Genomic DNA, 20,295 nt, shown 5'->3' on the forward strand with positions numbered 1-20,295 from the left:
TCTGTGTAGTTCATAGTTTATATGTAGTCAAGTTCATAATTTATTAAATTTAATAAATTGAATTTAAGAACTTTATTTATTAAAAAAATGAAAGCAAGTCAATTATTTTTTAATAACTAATGGAAAATAGGTGGGATTTGCACTTCTTCCCACTCCTTTTCGGGGATGTCTGTATGCTTGTGTATGTTTAGATGCTCATTCTTTCCTTTCCTTTTTTCACTTGTTTTAAATAAATGTCAACTTTAATATTTCTGAATGCTCATTTTCAATATTTTATTTCATTCTGTAGTAGTTCTCTGAAGCTAGGGAAAGGTGGAATAAAGTAACAGAAATTATTCTTTTGATTGGCAGCTGCAGTGTTCAGCCGATTACTCTAAAATGTAATACATTATGTTACGGGTTGCCTTCATTTGAAAGTCATAAGTTACTATACAATATTATTCTCCAATTACATACAATGTAATTCTCCAAATTACTTATTACATTACTTTCCACAAAATAACCTCAAAAGCAGAGTACGACCGATATTGTTTTTATCAGGGTTGATACCAAAACTGATTATTAGTAGTTAATAAGACCATAAACAGAACAGAATAAAGAAAACACTTTATTTCGGGTGGTAACATGTTATCTGACAGTCGCCAGGTTTCCATTAAAAATTTAATTGCAAATTTAAATTTAAATTGACGTGAAAAAACACATCAATTTAAAAATTTCAAAAAGTTTTACACTCCCATGAAAAGGTATTTCAGGCAATTCCAAAAAAATAGATCGCAATACTTGCAATGCTGGCTTTTCTAGGTCACATGATGCTGTGACTACTTGGTTATCAGTAGTAACTGGCTCCCTCGGGCAGGATGCAGCAGGCGCAAGAGGTGTTATTGCATCACATAACTGTTTTAAAAGTTGAGCAGATCATCCAGAAGTTTTGAATCCTCAATTCCTCTGTGAAATCATGGACTATCACCTCCCAGACATCCTTTATATGTGGCTTTTCCCATGTATAATGGGATCGCCTTTTCATTAATTGCTCGCATAACGCGCCTATGTCGCCTTAGATTGGAAATAATGATGGTGAGTGCGGTGGTTGCAATAGAAATAAAGCTGCTTATGTTTTGAACATCTATCACTATGTTTCTTGGAATGTGATCACCAGAGAAGTCACAGAACATCACTAAGTGGAAATGTAGTCATCTCACAATTGCGGTTTATCAACATTTCAAAAAAATTGCTTAAGATTTTTGTGAATCTGATATGGAAACCCGCTGACTGTAATGTAATATTACCCAAAATCCTGTCGGTAACACTCTATATTACTTCATAAACGCTAAAAAAAAAAAATTAATTAAAAAGTAATTTATTACTGCAAATCGTTACTTTTGTAATATGTTACTTCTAACACTTATTAGCTGTAGACTTGCGTAGTGTACTAAAAAAGATGTATTACTAAAAGTGCTGTTACTGGTGAGATGGACCGTAACTGACCTTTGCTTTCTTGACACTGTTCATGATGTTGCCCAGATCCTCCACGTCGACCACTGAACCGGATTTTTTCTCATCTTGGAGGCCGGACTCCTCCTCATCACTGCTGGACTCCATCAGATCCTCCTGAAACAACAAATTAGAAAACAGAAACCAAAAAAAATATGCTTAATAAAACTAAGACTGTTATTAGCCAAAAAAAAAAGGTCATGGACATGGTGAGACAGATGATGGAGTAGGAACTGTAAATGATCCTCCAGCGCAGAGAGACTCACACATGTTCCAACACATAACCAATTAAAAACGTGTTCATAATGAAGCGAGGGACCCCATATGGAACGCATTTATCGCACATCGTTATCGCCTCTTGGGCTGCCTGACTAACTAAGAAGACCATGTGCATGTTTATGGAGTTCAGGAGGATTTATCACAATTCAGCCGAGATCCGAAGCTTCTGCTGCAGCAGGGTAAAACGCACGAGCGGTTTAGTGGGAAGATAAATCACGGTGACGGTCCCCGCTGCACAGTTCTCAGCTACTCTTGGTTCCAGTTGAATGTCACCTCTGCTGAGTGCCATCATTGAGTGCAGACGGAGGGGACAAAGTCTCAGCTTGAGTTGCCTCTGAGGTGTCTGCTGCCATGACAGCTGGTCATCTGTGTGTGATGCATACGACATTTGCTGGTGTGTGCATGTACATACTGGATACGTTATTCATTTATTTATTTATTTGTTATGTTTTTCAAAAATTTAGAACATTTCTTTTGAAGTTGCTCACTGCATTGTTCCCATGTTTTGAAGAGAAATACAGAAAATTTTCTCATGTTTCAAAGGTTTAATAGACAGATAAATAGATTAGATATGGTATAATTAAAGATATCTGTAATCAAAAGTCCCCTATTTTGAAGAAAAGTGCAGTAGTGAAATAAACTTTTCTTTCATTACCTCCGAGCTGTGGCTCTGCGGAGCTGCCTTCTTCTCCTCCTCCTCCTCCTCCCCCCCCTCCTGTGGTCTGTCCTTCCTCTTGTTCTTACAGGAGCCTCTGGTCTTACAGTTCCCGCTGCAGCTCTTCTTCTCCCCCTTGGCCAGAGCCTGCAGACGGATCAGGAACTTCACCTTCCAGGCCAGGAAGTCTGCCTGGATGCTGCCATTACGGCTCTTCACCACATTACAGTCGCCCTCTCCTCTGGTCATGATCCGCATGCCGCTCAGCATCCAGAGCCACTTGTCCACATTTTTACCAACCTGGTGAGGCACAAAGACAAGTTGTTCAAATGGGGTTTACACAAATAAAGGATGGCTGTTCTTGGCTTCTGTAAAGGCAATGTAAAGGCTCAATAGTTACTGGATGCTGACTAAAGGCCATCACAATACACCTGTTGCCCCTACCACTTAGACTTTACCTGTTAAATATGTTTAACATGGTTAATTTTAGGTGTGAACATCTCAATTCTTGTTGGGATAGAGTGGTAGGGTGAAGTCTTACACCTTGTTCACACCAAACACGATAAAACATTTCCTGATAGTTTTGCATTGTTGCTCGTTGGCACATAGTAAATTTTGTTCTTTTAAACACTGGATTGTGTTGTTCATGTGTTAACTGGCTAACTACCGTCAAGACAGTCTTCCTGTTTCCCCTTTTGAATGATGATTACAGACGGCCGCTGTCGGCTGGTATGGAGAGTTATTTTCTCTCACACGTTGACAACAGTCAATACAACACATGGCTTTTGAGCCACTAGTTCTTAGATGTCGGGTTGTTTGTATGGGCCTCAATAGTTACTGGATGCTAGGACTAAAGGCCATCACAATACACCTGTTGCCCCTACCACTTAGACTTTACCTGTTTAATAATGTTTTAACATGGTTAATTTTAGGTGTGAACATCTCAAATTCTTGTTGGGATAGAGTGGTAGAGTGAAGTCTTACACCTGTTCACGCCAAACACGATAAAAAAAATTTGTATAGTATTACTTGCATGTATACGGCAGCTGGAGCATTTTTGGAGCATTTTACAACTAGTGAAAATTCACCCTCAGCGGCTGTGGTTGTGCTTGCGTTAGCCAGGGGAGGCAGCTGAAGGCTAATTTGGTTAACAGCAGCTAAACGGCACCTCAAAAAAAAAACAGCTTACACAAGACACAGGTGTATTTTCAGAGTTTACCATGTAACTTTATAGCTTTGCTCACTGATCTCCAAGCCCGTCAGTTCCTTATTTGTTCTTTCTCTGTACAGCACTGATGCTGAGCGAAGACAGCAACATTGTTTATGATTCAATTCTGGATCTCAGAAATGGTGAATCTCATCTGACAGGCTATGCAAAAAAGCCTCATGCAAAATTCTCGCTCACGTTGAAAAGTTAAAACTTTCGTGAAGATGTGAAATACACGTATTGGCATCCATCGCATTGCGTCTAACACGTCGATTGCATCACACCCAACGCCTCTATTGCGTTGAGAAGTCAACAGAATGGTTGCACATGCAACAAAAGAAACCCACAAATGTATTTTCCTTATTAATAATGATTTAATTACCACAGTGAAAAACAAAGTATTATCCTTGAAATTATTATGGTCCCTTTCTTTATAACAAGCATAACAAAAGAAATCACTATAATGCTGATGTCTCGGTAGCTAGCCAGCTAAACGTTACATTGTGGTTGTAGATTTGTGCATGACAGTCCCACATTTTGACATATTTTTGACGTATCGGGGTCTTTAATAGTTGTCCCATTTCATAAAAGAAGATTTCAGGGGTGCCTGGTGGCTCAGTGGATAGAGCAGCGCCCCATATACAGAGGTTGTGTCCTCGCTGCAGCAGCCGCAGGTTCGATTCCGGCCTCGTCCCTGTATGTCGCCCCCTCTCTCTCTGTCCCTCTTTCACACTTAAACTGTCCTGTCCATTAAAGGCAATAAAAGCCCAAAAAATAATCTTTACTAAAAAAAAAAAAAAAAAAAGACAAAAAAAGCAGATTTCAACCACTACCCCTTCGTAATGCTAAGTGCAAGGTGGAACTCAAAATGACACAGTGGTAAAAATAAGAAATGGGATTTGGCCTAAGTTGATATTTTGGTTAGGTTTGGACTGGAATATGCTACAGCTGGTAAAACTTATAGCTCTGTATATGCTAAAAAAAACTGATTGTAAACTATATTACTTGGTGTAGAAACCACTTCTTACCGTGTTATAGTGGCCGACATAAACGGAGTTGCCAAGACCGAACACTGCATATCTGAGGCCTCTGAGGTATGTCTTCCCGTATCTGAAGTCAGTGGACGCCTCCTCCAGCCACTTGCAGAACCACTCAGCGTTCTCTGTGGGCTGTCCGTCAGTGTAGGTGGCCACGAGAAACACACAGACGGACTTGTTGGTGCACTGAAGCAGAGACGAGGAAGAGCATTTCAATAAATGTTTGAAACTGTCGTTTCTTGATTTAACACATTGTCTTGGATACAAATCTTGCAAAGCAGTCAAGCAGGAAACTTTCCAATATACACATTTTGAACTTGAATTAGTTAGGTTAGTTAGGTCCTTATTCCCAACATGCCGAATGAAAAAGGAGAACAAAATAAAAAAAAGAGCAAGAAAAACAACACCAGAATGCCCATCTGACATATTCAGTGACATATTCAGTAAACAAACGTAAGTATTTCGTGTCCGAAAATGAGTAAAAGGACGTGAATGCTCATCAAATCCTACCCCTTCCTTTCAATTTTATTAAAAAAATAAAATAAAATATTAGAAAAGTTAATTACATGTAGAAGCTACATGAGAAAAATTACACAAAACTGAGTCCCCTGAATCATCTCTCCAAGACAAAAATTTGATGTGGAGGACAGCAGAAAATCAATCTAAAATAAATCTTAAGTACGTACAGGTAATGTGTAAACAAACAGCAAACGTCACTTGTCTCGTGTCAAACAGGACCTGTCGCAATAACAGCGATTTCTTGACTTATGGTGAAGTTGCACCTGTGGAGCGACTTGTGTCTCCAGTCATTTCTCTTGTAAAGACGTCCTATCACTGTCCTAATGAATAAATGCAATCTTTCTCCTGCTGTGAACCTGCGTACCGATCTCTGATATTGAAATATCCCTCTTCAGCTGAGCACGATTTGTGTAACACATTTGTCCCCTGTGATGGAAGTGTGAGGAATCAAATCCGTGCAAAAAGTGAAGGGAAAATGAGGAGGAACATTTCAACACACCAGGCTTACACTATAGTTTGTTGTCAAGCTTTCAATAAGAAAAAAAACATGGCTATGATTTATTTTACATTGATTAATTCTGGTCTACTTGCCAGGTCTTACATTTCATTAGTCAAAATTAAGGGTTACTAATTTCTATGTTTGACCAAATTTATTTTTAAAAAAGGGTTCTTCTCTTTGGACTCACTTTACCTTCTAGAAATACAATGTTTTTAGAAAAAGTTAATAAAAAATTAAATTTATTTTGAGCTATCTATCTAGCTTTTCTTGTGATTTGATCAATACATTTTGATTTTATTTTCTCAACAATTGAAGAGACAAATCATTATGTGGAGTTACTGTATGTATGAGATGGCCGTTGAGTTTGTGTTAATTGATGTGTGTTACATTGGTGCTGCAATGCGTTTAGTCGAACTGTGAGCATGAATGTTCTGGATGTGTATGTATGTAATCTAGTAAATGAAATATTGGTAATGAAAATTATGGAGACCCCAGGAGGAATACCTACCTATCTACAGGCGAAGAATACAGAATAATGGGGATCTTAATAAACAAACAAACAAACCTCATCAGCAAGTTGATCGTCTGGATCATAGTCTTTCATGTCAATCACCTCTGCTGGGATACCCAAACTCTTCACTTCCTCTGACAGCGTATTTGCAAAGCCCTGAACAAATCCAGCAAAACATTCAGACATCACAGAATTTGATTTGTTAAATTTGTTAAGACACAATAAAACAGAACTTAATTTATCTAGAGGGAAACTGCTGTTAGCGGTTGCAAAATAAAGTTGGAAAAGTGCAGGAACAAAGAGAGCAATATACAAAGAAAGTCGTGTACCTCTGCACACCAGTCAAGTGGTACTTACAGTTTACATCCACGTCTGTGAAAACATGGATGCTTTACACACAGAAGATCTACTCAATCAGCAAAGTTACAGACAGACTGATACTACAGATTAGTATCGCCAATTTAATATGTGAGCAAATGTCTCCTCTTCTGTCCCTGAGATAAGATGTTGAGTAATGGACAGAAAAGTGTTTTAACAGAACATTATCATCTCACGGTGCCCTTGGACCTCTTGGACATTAAATGTCATCACCACATCCTTACATCCTATTAGACATTTCTGTGAAATTTTGTTATAGTTAGCATCTGAATTCTTGAGAATTCGGCAAAAACATGTTTTATGAGGTCACCGTGTCCTTTGACCTTTGACCACCAAAACTATAATCAGTTCATTCTACACTTGAGGTGAATGTTTGTGCCAAATATGAAGAAATTCCCTTATGGTGTTCTTTGGATATCGCATTTACTAGAGTGAGACTGTGCAAGGTCACCATGATCGTCATCGTCCACCAACAAAACCAAATAAAAAAAATAAACAACCTAACCAGTGTCTACTGAAAACCCACCTTTATAGACAAGCCTTCCTATTGAGCAGCTCCAAGTGTTATGTTTTTATTTGTTTTGCTCTTGTCTGTCCCTCATTGTTTTGTGTTCCAAATGATAATTGATTGAAACTTGATTAATTCAATCATTCACTCATTTATTCTAAGAGTGTGTGTATGTGTGTTTGTGAGGCGCTTTGTAAGCGCATGTTTTAAAAAGTGCTATATGAATAAAGCGTTACTTACTTACTTGATCATTGTTGTGTCCAAGTGGACATTTGTGCCAAATTTTAAGGAACTCCCTGAAAGTGTTCTTAAGATAACATGTCTTACAAGAATGAGACAGACAAGGCCACAGTTACCATGACCTTTGATCACTAAATTCTAATCTGCTCATTCTCAATTTCAGGTGAATGTTGGTGCAAAATCTGATGGAATTCTCTCACGGCTTTCTTGAAATATCATGCACACAAGAATAGGATGGACAAATGAAAAACCCAAAAACATAATTCTTATGAGCACGGCTAACGCTGGCACAGGGAATAAACAGCAAATGTGTCGCAAAGATAAAATATAATATATATCAAATATAAAAATCAGATAACAGTAAGGTGCAAATAAGGTGTGATCCCAACATATTTTGAATATTTTGTCAACTTCTGTTTTACAAAAAGTCACAAGTCACAGCATCATCTTGTCTATATATTAACATCAGGAGCCAGTGAGGATAATTTCAGTACCTTTGCTGTTCCAGTTTGAGATCCGTAGAAGATTTTAACTTCTGACACATGAACCACAGCATCTCTGTGGCTGTCATTGCTTTTCACAGCTTTATAGACCCACGGGCCGACATCTTTGGAGAAGCTTTTCTAAACAGCAGACAGAGAAAGACAAAGACAAATAAATATATACCATTTACAAAACACAACACTTGTTTTTGCTCCTGTTTTTCACAGATTTAAGTTAAAGATCTGAGGCTTTTTTTTTTTTTTTTGCTTTCAATAGATACATTTCTCTTTTAAATAGTGTGGTTCCAAAACATATGCAGCAAACATATACAACAGGTTCATGAATTCATTTGTATGTGTCTTTGGCCTCTTTGAGCCATGCATGCAAATGGCAAAACAGGGCTGCATCTGTTATAGATATGGCTAAGGACCTACTGCTGATTAAAGGATGTGCAGTGGAGTTTCACACAGGTACATTAGAGAGATTCGTAATTTTGCAAGTAATTTCTATCAGCTGTGAATAAAATATTTCCCTTTGTTTTACACAAATAATCCAACAGGTCTACCTATGAGATCAGCATGAACTGTTTTAATATGAAAAAATGTGTCAACACAGTTGCATGAGAAGACTTCTGCTCTGCTGAGAGTCTGATGATGAAGATCAAGTGCATCCCAGTTTCATTAAGGTCTGAGAAAAACTGTAACTGACCTATTTTTTCCTTTGAATTGAAGAAACACTTGAGTGACTTTTCTTTAACTCTTTAAAACCTGGATCCACATCAGTTTCCTTGTGATGCGTTCGGATGTTTTTACAAGGTATTTCACCCTTTTAAACCTGAAAAAATGGTTTGGTTTCATTCAAAAACATGGATGGAAAAAAAAGCAATAGCCTACTTAGCAAGAAATGTTCAACAAATTTCAAAAACTGTACAATAAGAAAAATATTTTTTAAAAGCTAGGAAAAATATCTAGTGAAAAGCAATATTTCTAATTACCATAATTACAACTTAAGAATTATGTTACAAAAGTTACATTTCTTAAGCACATTTTCAAGGTCATCTCCTTGTTTTTCTTTTCTTTAAATTTCTTTTTTTTTAATTAATTTGCAGGTAATTTACATGCACCTTTTTGCTAATTTCTTTTAACCTTTTTGATTATGTTTGTCTTTTGTTGCTCAATGCCTGAGCAAATTGGTGCAACTACTTTCAACAACATGGAGGAAAAAGGCAAAGGGCAACCTGACAGGAATGTTACACAAATTGCAAGAAAATAGTGGATTTATAGAAAATTATTTTTTGTAAATGTAGGGAAAATGTCTCGGGAAAACTGTTTTTATAAGTTCAAAATAACATTTTAAATTATTTCACAAATTATTTGGACGTTTTAAGCACTTCTTTTTGTCTTCTATTCATTTATTTTCATCTTTATTTATTCCGGTAATTGTCTTGTACTTTTTTACAAATTTCTTGGCTCATTTCTTTATCGTTGCCTATTGCCTTCTTCCCATGTTTTTATAAGAAATGGAGCCAATTTCCTCAGGTTTTAAGGCTTAACGTAACAGTACTTTTTCTTGAGTACAATATTTAAGTTATTTTCCGCCTCTGGTGGGTAACAGCTCACCTTCTTTAGAGCCACCTTCAGGGAGAACCAGATCCCGAAAAGGAGAGCAGCAGCTGAATACAGGTACAGCCTGTTGTGCCAAACCGACATGAGAAAACTCTCACCGGGTCTGAACTCATTCTGTGAGTCTGGAGGGAGAAAATACGTCAAGATTCAGGGAAGAAATACGAATAAAACTAGTTACAACATGTGCAAATTCAACAGAAAGCTGCGAATACTAAAGCAGCGACAGGAGGGAAACATGGAGCTAACCTCGGGTCACCTGCAGCGAATACACAGCTAGCAACATGCTAGCTAACGTACGCACATCAGCTAAAACATGACGTAAAGTTAGTTTCCTGGTCCGTTCAAATAAAAAAAAGCTCACCTTTAGTATCCGAGGTGGACACGCGACTAATGCAAAGAAAAGTAATGACGAAGAAACTCAACATAGCTACAAACGGTGAGTTAAAATACACAGTCCTCAGCTAGTTGATGATGTGTGCAACCATATTGTTTGGCCGATGAGCATGCAGGGAAATGTAGTTCTTCCTCTTCATTGGAGTCGGCAGATCAGTCGCTATAGTGGCGTACTGCTGCCTTCTACTGGCCATTACATAGACTTACAGTCTATGATTATCACTGATACCGGGATTTTTGTGTTTTGTTTTTTTTTCTTTATATCCCAAAAAACAAAAATAGAACATAATTTATTTTCGTCACATTTACTTTTGACCACAATGAACAAACAACACAAAAAAATTACTATTCTTATCATTATAACTTTATTAAGTTACATAACAGTTCTTTTTTGTCACACTTATTTGACACTAAAAGGTACAAGGAAAAATCAATTTTAATATAAATTGTAATAATAACTTAATTTTTGTAACACTTTTCAAAGACAAACACAAAATGCTTTCCTAATTAAACAATTTCCATAATAAAAAATGTTAGACCCATGTATGACATACAAAAATAAACAAATAAATAAATCAATACATAAATTAATAAATAAATCAAATTTCAATCTAGGCACAAAGTGTTTTAAGATTAAAATAAAAATAACCAAAAAAGTACCCATGTATGATGCACAAATATACACCTTCAACAATACATATTAAAAAAAAGGGATACATTTATATAAGCAGATAGAATTCTAATAAAAGAACAAACCTTTAAATTAAAGTGTAAAATAAAAGGAGTAACAAGGGTAATAGTAATAGTAACAAGGGTATATTGAAACCATGTTAACAAGCACCCTATAAATATTAAATGATGATAAAGTGGAAATAAAAACACAGAAATTGTTATTTCAAATGTAGGCCTGCTTGTAAAAGTGATTTTTAGTGTTTTATAGTAAATTATATGTCAGTCATTATTTTTATCATACAAAAAGAAGTCTTTATGTGTGGCTTTTGCTATATTTCTTTTTTAATTTCGGGGATTCAATGCTGCTTTGATTTTAATGTTATATTGATGATATATTAACTCAAAATGCATGTGGTGTTATATATATATATGTTATATATGTTTGTTTTGCCACATTCATTAGTTGTTGTGAGTCTGTGTCTTTTTGCAGCTGTTTGCATCTCTTTGTCACTGTTTTGAGTGTCTTTGTGGCCATTTTGTGTCTCTTTGTGATTGTTTGGCCCCTTTTTGTAGTCATTGTGAGTCTCTGTGGTCATTATGTGTCTCCTTGTTATCTTTTTGTAGTTATTTTGTGTCTCTTTATGGTCATTTTGTGCCTCTTTGTGGCCATTTTGTGTCTCTTTAATTTTTTTGTGAGTCTATGTCTCTTTGCAGCTGTTTTGCATCACTTTGTAAGAGCCTTGTGTCTTTTTGTTGTCAATTTTTTTGTGTCTTTGTAGTCATTTTGTGATTTTTTCCCCCCTTTCCACCGTCATTGTGACTCTGTTTCTCCTTGCAGCCTCTATGACTCTGTGTAATTGTTTTAAGTCTATTTGTGCTTATTTTGTGTCTCTTTGGGGTCATTTTCTTTGTTATTGTTTGGCCCATTTCTGTAGTCATTGTGAGTCTGTTGAGCTGTTTTGCATCTCTTCATGGTCACTATGTGTCTCTTTGTGGTCATTTTGTGTTTCTGTGTGGTCCTAATGTGTCTCTTTGTAGTTGTTTTGTGTCTCTTTGTGATTGTTTGGCCCCTTACTGCAGTCATTGTTAGTCTATTTGAAGCTATTTTGCATCTCTTTGTGGTCATTTTGTGTCTCTTTGTGTTTTTTCATGTTTCTTTGTGGCCATTTTAAGTCATTTCCTTGTCCGTCCATGTCTCTTCGAATGACATTTTTCAAATGAGGACTAGCAGGTACCCTGATAGATAACTATGAATGCCAGCATGTAATCCTGCCACAAAGGCCATTCACATGTCTGAAGCCTAAGTAAAAGTTATTTAAACGGCATGAACTATGAATACAAATGTTTTTTAAAATTCTGTACACAGCTGATAGAGTGATTTTTACTCGTTAACAGGATGCAACGGGTGCCCCTCATTTATCTGCTTCTGAACAGGAAGCTGACAGGGAGCTCCAAGCACGAATGACTCTACTTGCAGAGCTGCAGAACACACCCGTACACACACAGACACACACACACACACACACACACACACATACACCATTTTAGTAGGCGTGAAGCTGAGACTGAAACTTACACTGAAAACCCCAAACAGCACAACTGCAATTAATCATCTACAACACGCACATACACACACGCACTTACGCACACCACGCTCGCGCACACACACAGATCTTTTTCTGCCGCTGTGAGGATCTTAACCTTTAACCTTTAATCTGAACTCTACCTTCATTAGCTCTTTAAAAAGCAGCAAAAATGCACACACTGCTACAAAACAAACAAAAATGTAACACCAACAAAAAGTCTCTCTCTCTCTCACACACACACACACACACACACACACACACACACACAGACACACACACACAGACACACAACAGGAAACAAAATTGAATAATGCAAATGAGCTAACAAAAAATGCTTGAGAGAGAAGAGAGGAAGGTGTGACAGAGGTAGAGAGGATCGATACCAGGCTGAGAAACAGAAACAGGAAGGTGTCAGTGTGTGTGTGTGTATGTGTGCGTTTGTGTGTGAAGACAGCTAAACGTCAGACAAAGAGAGCATGTTCTCTCAGCAGCTCACTGGAAGTTTATCAGTTTAGTTGCCTGTAGATGTAGAGTGTGTGAGAGCATGTATGTGTGTGTGAGCGAGAGAGAGGGTGTGTGTGTGTGTGTGACATGCCTTAAAGAGGAATTTTAGCAACTTAAACATCAAAATGGATTTCCAACACAGGGCGGCTCTCGACATCTCCACAAGGAACCCTCAGGATGACTTTGAGATCCTGCTGAGAGTCGGAGGAGGAACTTACGGAGAAGTTACAAGGTCAGAGCTTCCACATGCTGCTTTTACACTCCTGTACTGCTGCTGTTTCATACCTGAAAGTGACTTCAAATCTTAAACATTTGAAGAAACTTTGAAAGGAAAGGGCTTCTTGAAAAAGAGGTGAGATACTGGTTCAAGGCTGACTAACTTCATTAGGGGATGTTCGCCGCGCTGTTATCTCAAGTCAAGCATATCTTACTTCTGCTTAGAGAAGAGAAAAGGAAAATTGAAAATAAGATCTGTTTTTCCATCCAGTCTGTATCTCCTAGACATAAATGAGCTCAGTATAACAACAATTTCCGATTCTGACCATTTTCTCATTGTTCTTAAGCCCAAGGGCCCACTTTATTTTACCCACAAACTCGCATCACTCTGATCAGCCCTAATCATAAAAATCAAATATTCATTAACTTTAAGAAGAACAAAAGAAGAATCATTTTCAAAATACTACATGCAAAATAGATCTTTTTCTTTTGTTTGTGAGTATCACAGCCTGGGATATGTCAGTGATTAGCAGCAACATTGATTGTGACAGTGCACCGAGTGAAAAAAGCACAGCAAGATTTAGAGAGATTTGGTGGCGTCTAGTGGTGAGAATTTCAGATTAGGATTCCTTCAGTCTTTATTGTTCAGGAGGTTTTTTTTGGAGCTGAATCATCCACAGAGGTCTCTTCCTCTCCATAACAAATGCACCAGGTGTTTTAAACCTGTAAAAACACAGAATAAAGCAGTTTTATGTGGGCACAGGTAGACCTCAGGTGATGCTCAAGCACCTGTCTTTTTGACCTCTGAATACAAAAGTTAAATTTTTTGAGACTGTTTTTTCCCCTGTTTCTTTTTTCTTTTATATTTTAGTTTTTATGCTTCCGCACTGGTGACAGCCATAGCCAGAGGCGTCATGTTTTCAGGATGTACGTACTACAGACGCGTGCATAGATAGATGTACGTAGATCTGTATACATCTCTCCATCCATACGTATGTCTTTCTCATTATTGTGAATGCAATATCTCAAAAAATGCCTCAAGAGAATTTCTTCAGATTTGGCACAAACGTTAATTAAGACTCAAATATAAATTGATTAGATTTTGATAGTCAAAGGTCAAAGTTCAAGGTCATTGTGACCTTGTCTGTCTCATTCTTGTGAACGCAATATCTCAAGAACACCTTGAGGGAATTCTTTGAAATTTGGCACAAACCTTCACTTGGACTCAACAATGAGCTCAAACTACATCTGCTTTATTCTCGTGAATGCAATATGTAAAAACGTTTTTGGTCATAACTCAAGAACCCTCAAGAACCACCTTGAAATGTGCTGCTTGTATAGATCTTTTGTGTGTGAAGCATTTATGTTTTCACAGACATGAATGTAAACTGTAAATGTAACTTGACTGGTGCGCAGAGGTATACAACTGCATGGCGGTAATTCTAGTTAAATTTGGCCCTTGGCACCAATTCTTAACAACTGCATTTGAGTTGAGCTCTTGCCCCTTCTTCTTCATCTTCCCTTTTGGCAGCCGCGCACATATCGAGCACCTTCAGGGACTGCCAGGTAACCACAGTGTTTACCCTCAGCTTCAGCATTGTTGTCACCGTTATGAAATTTAACCACCATTAAAACATCTCATAGTGTCTGTCATAGTGATAGAAAATACTTTTTTTTAATAATAATTCTATATTTAAAATAATTTTACAGAATTATTCTAATTTTCAGTCACTTTTTATAGGTCAATGTCTTGTTGTTGTTGTTGTTCTGTTTTTTTTTTGGAGTTTATTTTCTAATTTCTTCTGCTAATTTTCAGGTAATTTTCTTGTACTTTTTACTAACCATTCTTTTTTAAATACTCCCTCTTGTGTGATAGTGCTTAATATGTACAAACCCTATGGTGGCTGTAGATAGAAACCATCCAGCAACGCTTCACGTGTGCAAAAAATATTTGTGGAAGGGGGCCACTTTTTTCACTTGAGCACTTGCCCTGCATAATGTCTGTGCACGGCACTGGTATTCACAACACTATTTTGGCATTGGGGCTGTTTACTAAAATGGTTGATGTGAAAATGTGAATCAGTGTTTGGTTTGTCCAATCTGGGCTACTATAGAAACATGGCAACATGGTGGAATCCATATAAGAGGACCTGCTCCCTATGTAGTTAAGTTTTATTTAGAGCTTCAGGTCCTGAAATAGCTTTTAAACAACTAAAAAATATGAAATGAGCACCTGAAAAAAAAATCAACAACACTTACAAACAGTTTGACTACAATCCAGAGTTTAGAGTGTTTCAGGTGGAGTAAAACTCTCAAAAAAAGATCAGCCAAGAACACTTTCACTTCTTGTAAAACCACTTCCTCCAGCAGGGCTGGAGCATGCACTCGGGTTTGTGATTGCAATCAGCAAATGGCAGTGAAGTAAATCACACCTATATTTCCTTCAAAACTTGTCAAGAAAATCCCGGTGAGCACAACACCAAAATTTTCAACGCTGAGGGACTGAACATCTGATCGTACAGGGCAGAGGAGTGTAACCATGAAGTGTCCTAAAAGGTCCAGAGTGCAGGATATAGGGGGATATATATGCAGAAATGGAAAATAATATGAGTATGTTTTCTTTAGTGTATTATCACCTGAAAATAAGAATTGTGTTTTTGTTACATTTGAAAGATCCACTTTTAATCAAATATAAACTAGTAAAGCTTTTTAGGTCGTGACAGAATACCTTAAAAACAGCATGTTTTGGATCTCTCCCTGCTGTAACACAGCACATGATCAACTCGTTATGACCTCCTGAGGCTGCTTGATGACGAGCTGATCATTTACTTTAGCTATGTTGCAGCCGTGAGCGATGTAAAGCATCCTGCAGACTGTGAGATTTTTTAAATCTTGTAAGTTTAGTTCAGCTACACTCTGGGTACAACATCAAGTTTGATGTATGCAGTATGTGCAATGACATCACCTACTGAAATGCAGGCTACGACCTACGCCTATCAACGTCAATATACAAGAACAAAACATCATCAGCATGCATCGTCCATCTACGGTGCTGTAGTGGTCAGAGCAAAATATTAACAAACAAATCCAGCCTTTGCTATAGTGGCATTTATGTGTGTCAAAAAAAGAGGAGGAGGAGGAGAGAATGTGGATCCGTTGTGGCTGGGGAAAAGAGGCCAACTTGGCACGCCAATTTTGCATGAGAGTTTGAAGTATTTATTCGCATCTACAAGCATTTAGCAGTGTAGTGCTGATCAGTGCATCATTTCATGATAAGTGAGTTTCGTGCGTTAACCGTCAAAGTGCACCAATTGAAATTGTGAATAAAAAATTATACACCTAATGAAAACATATCAACTTTGGGAAAAAAAATCCCATTCATCACAAAAAGTTTGTATGCTCGCATGAGGTGGTATTTTAGGCAATCTGAAAAAGCCATATCTCACAAAATTGCGATGGAAAAACTTTTTTCGCTTGTTATTGCATCATATAACTCTTCATCATATAACTCTTCATCCGGATGTTTTGAATTCCTCTGTGAAATCGTGGACTGTCACCGCCACGAAATCCCTCATATGTGGCCGCTCCCACATACAGTATAAGGGGCTTGCCTTTCTAATATCGTTCGAAAAACACACCTACGTGGCCTTGGATTGGAAATAATGATGGCTAGTGCGTTGGCTGCAACAGATAAAAACCTGCTAATGTTTTGAACATCCATCGCCATGCTTCTTGGAATGTTATCACCAGAGAGTTACATAACATCCCTCGATAGAAACACAATTATCTCACAATTGTGTTTTAACGACATTTCTAAAATATCGCTGAAGTTTTGTGTATAATAGAAACCCACCTACTGTGAGATGTGGGACCACCGTTTTAGAACCACGACTAAAGATATAACCACGTTTCTTTCTCAATGGTCATCTTTTGTCTGGGATCGAAGTGTATATTGAGCTTTTAAAACATGACATGTGGTACTCAGAGAGGAGGAGGGGTTTTGAAAACACTGCCCTAGAAAATTGCATGAAATCTCCAGACTGAACAGAGGTATTTAAATAAAGTATCTAAGTTTTAATAGAGTGTTTTTGTGCAGTAACACTGAAGACTAATGTGCAGGTCTCTGTGGATGCTACCCCCAAATTTCAAATCTTAATAACAAACTGGTAAAGATCCGTAATGTTTTGTATTTTATCAGACATAGTGCGCGTAAGACTCTCACCAGCAGCTGTAGGCCAATTCTTACAAATGTTGTTTGGGATATTTCGACCATTTTGGGGAATATCCAGCTTTACAGAATCATGTAGTATAAAATCTCTGCTGTCCTTGAACTGTTCGACAATGAGATACGTAAAGTTACTGATGCAAAGCAGGTTAGCTGCAGAGTGAGCACACTTCCTCTAAACAGGTCAGCCGGCCCCACTGTTCTGTTTTACAGAGAGAGAGAGACATTTGCATTGCTGTTCTCCCTTAACATATGGACACACACACACACACACACAGATATGATCACATGCACGTGCACTGTTTTCTACTACGTGTTGCAGCACTCTCAGTTTAACAGTCTGCAAATGCAGCACTTTTTTGCACCATCAGCAGTGGTGAGAGCATAAACAGCTTTTTACACTTGTCCAATGAAAAACATGTATCTACAGATGTGTTAAAGTTGAATGTTTGTGATGAACTGATGGATACAGTGTTACAGAATATTTTCCTCCTCCCCCCTTAATAAACTCTTTAAAACCCTCTTGAATCAGCTGTAAATGCATCGTCACAAAGATAAAAATAGGGCAGACTTTTTAGAGACACATGGTTCTCGTAGGACAGCCATGCTGTAAACATATGATGATCTTATAGGAAATTATGCATTGCTGTAAATTGAACTACCCAACAAGGAACATTTACAGACATAAAGATGCAACATTAATTTAGCAGCAATGTTAATCCACAAAAATCAGATCTGACAGCATGGAACATTTTACTGCACAATTTTAACAACAAGCATAAAATGACACACTGTCCCTGAGCATCCAAAACCAACAGAGACCATATTTTGACAAGTTGGGAATAGAGATTTATTGGCAAAAATGTCCCCATCTAGAGCCAATGTTTGATTCATTGTTTTTTATCGTTCTGAAGTTGTCAAATGCTGCCTTTTGCAATAATTTCCACATAAGATCCAAACTCCAAAAGCCGGCTTTTTGTGGGTGAATGATATGCCGCCCCTGTTCATCAGTGTTTGCAGCCTGTTGGTTGTGTGTTTTGTTGTTTTCCGTATCTGCGATATGCACAGCAACACCTTCTTCATGTTGGAGTTAAAAATGTGTATCTTGGTGTTTGTTGAGGTTTGTTTTGAGCTCCAGATCTTCCTGTGCATGTTAAACACCACCCTGGCCTTATTGATCCTGCTCTTAACGTCGGCTTCTCTTCCTCCGGTGGTGTCCACAACAGAGTCTTGTTGAGTAAAGGATAGGGTTGACAGTTTTGGAGTGGCGCTTCATGACCTGTGTCTTTGTTGTATTGGGTGTCAGACCAACATTCATGAACAACTTTCTCAGGAGAATACTGAACATCTGGTGGAGAGACAAAGTAAGCAATGTAGACCTGCAGAAAAGAATAAACCAGCAACCCACTGATTTACAATTTCTAAGGAGAAAGTGAAGTTGGATTGGACTCACCCTCAAAAAAACTGGTCACAAACATCACCCAACAAGAACCTTAAATGGAAACCACAAGTAGCAAGGGAAGGAGAGCCCCCCAAGAACAGCTGGAGAAGAGGGGTCCAGGCAGAAATGTCGAGGAGTGGGCTCAACTGGTGAGAAAAACTGCAAACAGCCGAGTGAAATGGAAGTCATTTTTGGTCCTTGGAGGAACAAAGGGCTTAAGTCAAGTAAGTCATGATATGCTGCCGGGATGCATCAGTTGAAAATGACAGACAGAACCTGATGGGTCCAAATGATATGCCAGTGGACGGCATCAGACTTAAACGCTGCCAGTAATGACTTGATCTAAGGAGAACAAAAGTCCCTACAGGGTGTACAGGTGGGCAGGAGAGAAGGTCAGACACTGGACTTTCATGTGGGAGTCTAGTATTCACTTCCTGTCTGAATGTGATGTTTTTTTCTACACCTTAAAATGTACCTTTGTTGCCTAATCCTAACCATGCACTAATGTTGACATTAGAGCGTAATATGTACACTTAGAAGTCAACTGACAAAGCAACGATATGTATCTCGACATGGGATGAGAACGGGTTGGTTTCTTTGTTCTGGGCTACTGTAGAAACATGTGCAACATGACAATCTCTGAAGACAAAGACCTGCTTATTTAGATATAAACGGCTCCTTCTAAGAAAAAAATGATCATCACAGCACACTTGGTGGCATGCACCCAGACTACATTTCTGCCTGCTGAGGCATCACACCTCCATAAAGAAAACTGTCACCACTGTGACTGGAGATAGTAGCTGGTTTTACCTGCTGGACGACAACACACAGCAGCGAGTGGATGTGCAGTATTCCAAGTGAATCGAAGTCTTGTTTGTTGAACTGAGTCCAAAGCATGTGTGTCATATCCAGCAAAGCAATTTACAATATGAATGCACAAAGAAAAATACTCTCTGACACGAGAAAGTGTTTTTTTTTCAAGCCCATATGAATATAAATGATAAGAGAATACAAACTGTCCACAAATAACTCATAACATGTAACACTGTCATTTATCGCGGGTGTTTTTACTGACCCTTTGTGGTTTTTCCCAGCAGTTTGTGAGCCACCAAATCTGGATGTTTTTCTACATCCTGTCCATGTTTTTCCAGCATCTTTTGTATTACCAAACATGACTGATTTAAGCCAGAATATGATCTTTTTCTAACCACAACCAAACATTTTTTTATGCCTAAACTTAACCACACATTTATTGCATTGCTGTTGAGAAAGTTTCAACATATCTGCGGCAAAATAATGTACAAATGTAACGCATCTGTTGATTGCAGGAACATTCAATGCAAACATTTTTTCTGGCAATTGAGTTGTCTGACTGCAGGGAGTGTGTACTTTCGGAAAATGAGACATCAGAGCAGTAGGTTGTTTGATCAGCTTAAGCTGGTTAAGCTGGCTAACCAGCTTCTCAGGGTATGTTTTTTGCATAATTTTTTTATATTTAGCTGCTCATACCAGCTTGTGATGGTCACTCTCCTTGAGTATGGAGAAATAACAGTGTAATGACGTGAATGAATGAAAAGCAAAGGGCACAAATCAGTTCAGTCTACTGTCATGGGATATGCATAAAGATAAATGTGCTCAGTTTGACAGGCTGGTCACGCCAGCATGCCTGGCTAGTGGCCCATCTAGCTAAACCATCAAAGACTGGCAAGAACTGGGTCAGGACCATCTGAGGCCAACTTCGCCCAGCTAAAACCATCTACCACTATAAGCTGATGTTTAGCTGTTTGTTTTTTTTTAAGCAGGGAGGCTCTTCGAGAAATTGACTT

The 20,295-nt window shown here is 38.0% G+C and overlaps 1 protein-coding gene and 1 pseudogene across 1 annotated transcript in view; one reads left to right on the forward strand and one right to left on the reverse strand.

Annotated features, from left to right (window-relative positions):
• The window catches only part of tyw1 (tRNA-yW synthesizing protein 1 homolog (S. cerevisiae)), a 79,909-nt gene extending 70,007 nt beyond the window's left edge, over positions 1-9,902 (reverse strand). Inside the window, exons 1-7 of the mRNA XM_042487317.1 lie at positions 9,794-9,902; positions 9,427-9,554; positions 7,819-7,947; positions 6,253-6,354; positions 4,661-4,855; positions 2,426-2,725; positions 1,486-1,608 (exon numbers count right to left, since the gene is read on the reverse strand). Of these exons, the coding sequence (XP_042343251.1) occupies positions 1,486-1,608; positions 2,426-2,725; positions 4,661-4,855; positions 6,253-6,354; positions 7,819-7,947; positions 9,427-9,554; positions 9,794-9,857 (1,041 nt within the window). The 5' untranslated portion in view covers positions 9,858-9,902. The remainder of the gene's footprint in view (positions 1-1,485; positions 1,609-2,425; positions 2,726-4,660; positions 4,856-6,252; positions 6,355-7,818; positions 7,948-9,426; positions 9,555-9,793) is intronic.
• Positions 9,903-12,663: 2,761 nt separating this feature from the next.
• LOC121942946 overlaps positions 12,664-20,295 on the forward strand; it is a 49,635-nt pseudogene continuing 42,003 nt past the window's right edge.

This window comes from Plectropomus leopardus, chromosome 5 (assembly GCF_008729295.1).
Source record: "Plectropomus leopardus isolate mb chromosome 5, YSFRI_Pleo_2.0, whole genome shotgun sequence".
NCBI lineage: Eukaryota > Metazoa > Chordata > Actinopteri > Perciformes > Serranidae > Plectropomus > Plectropomus leopardus.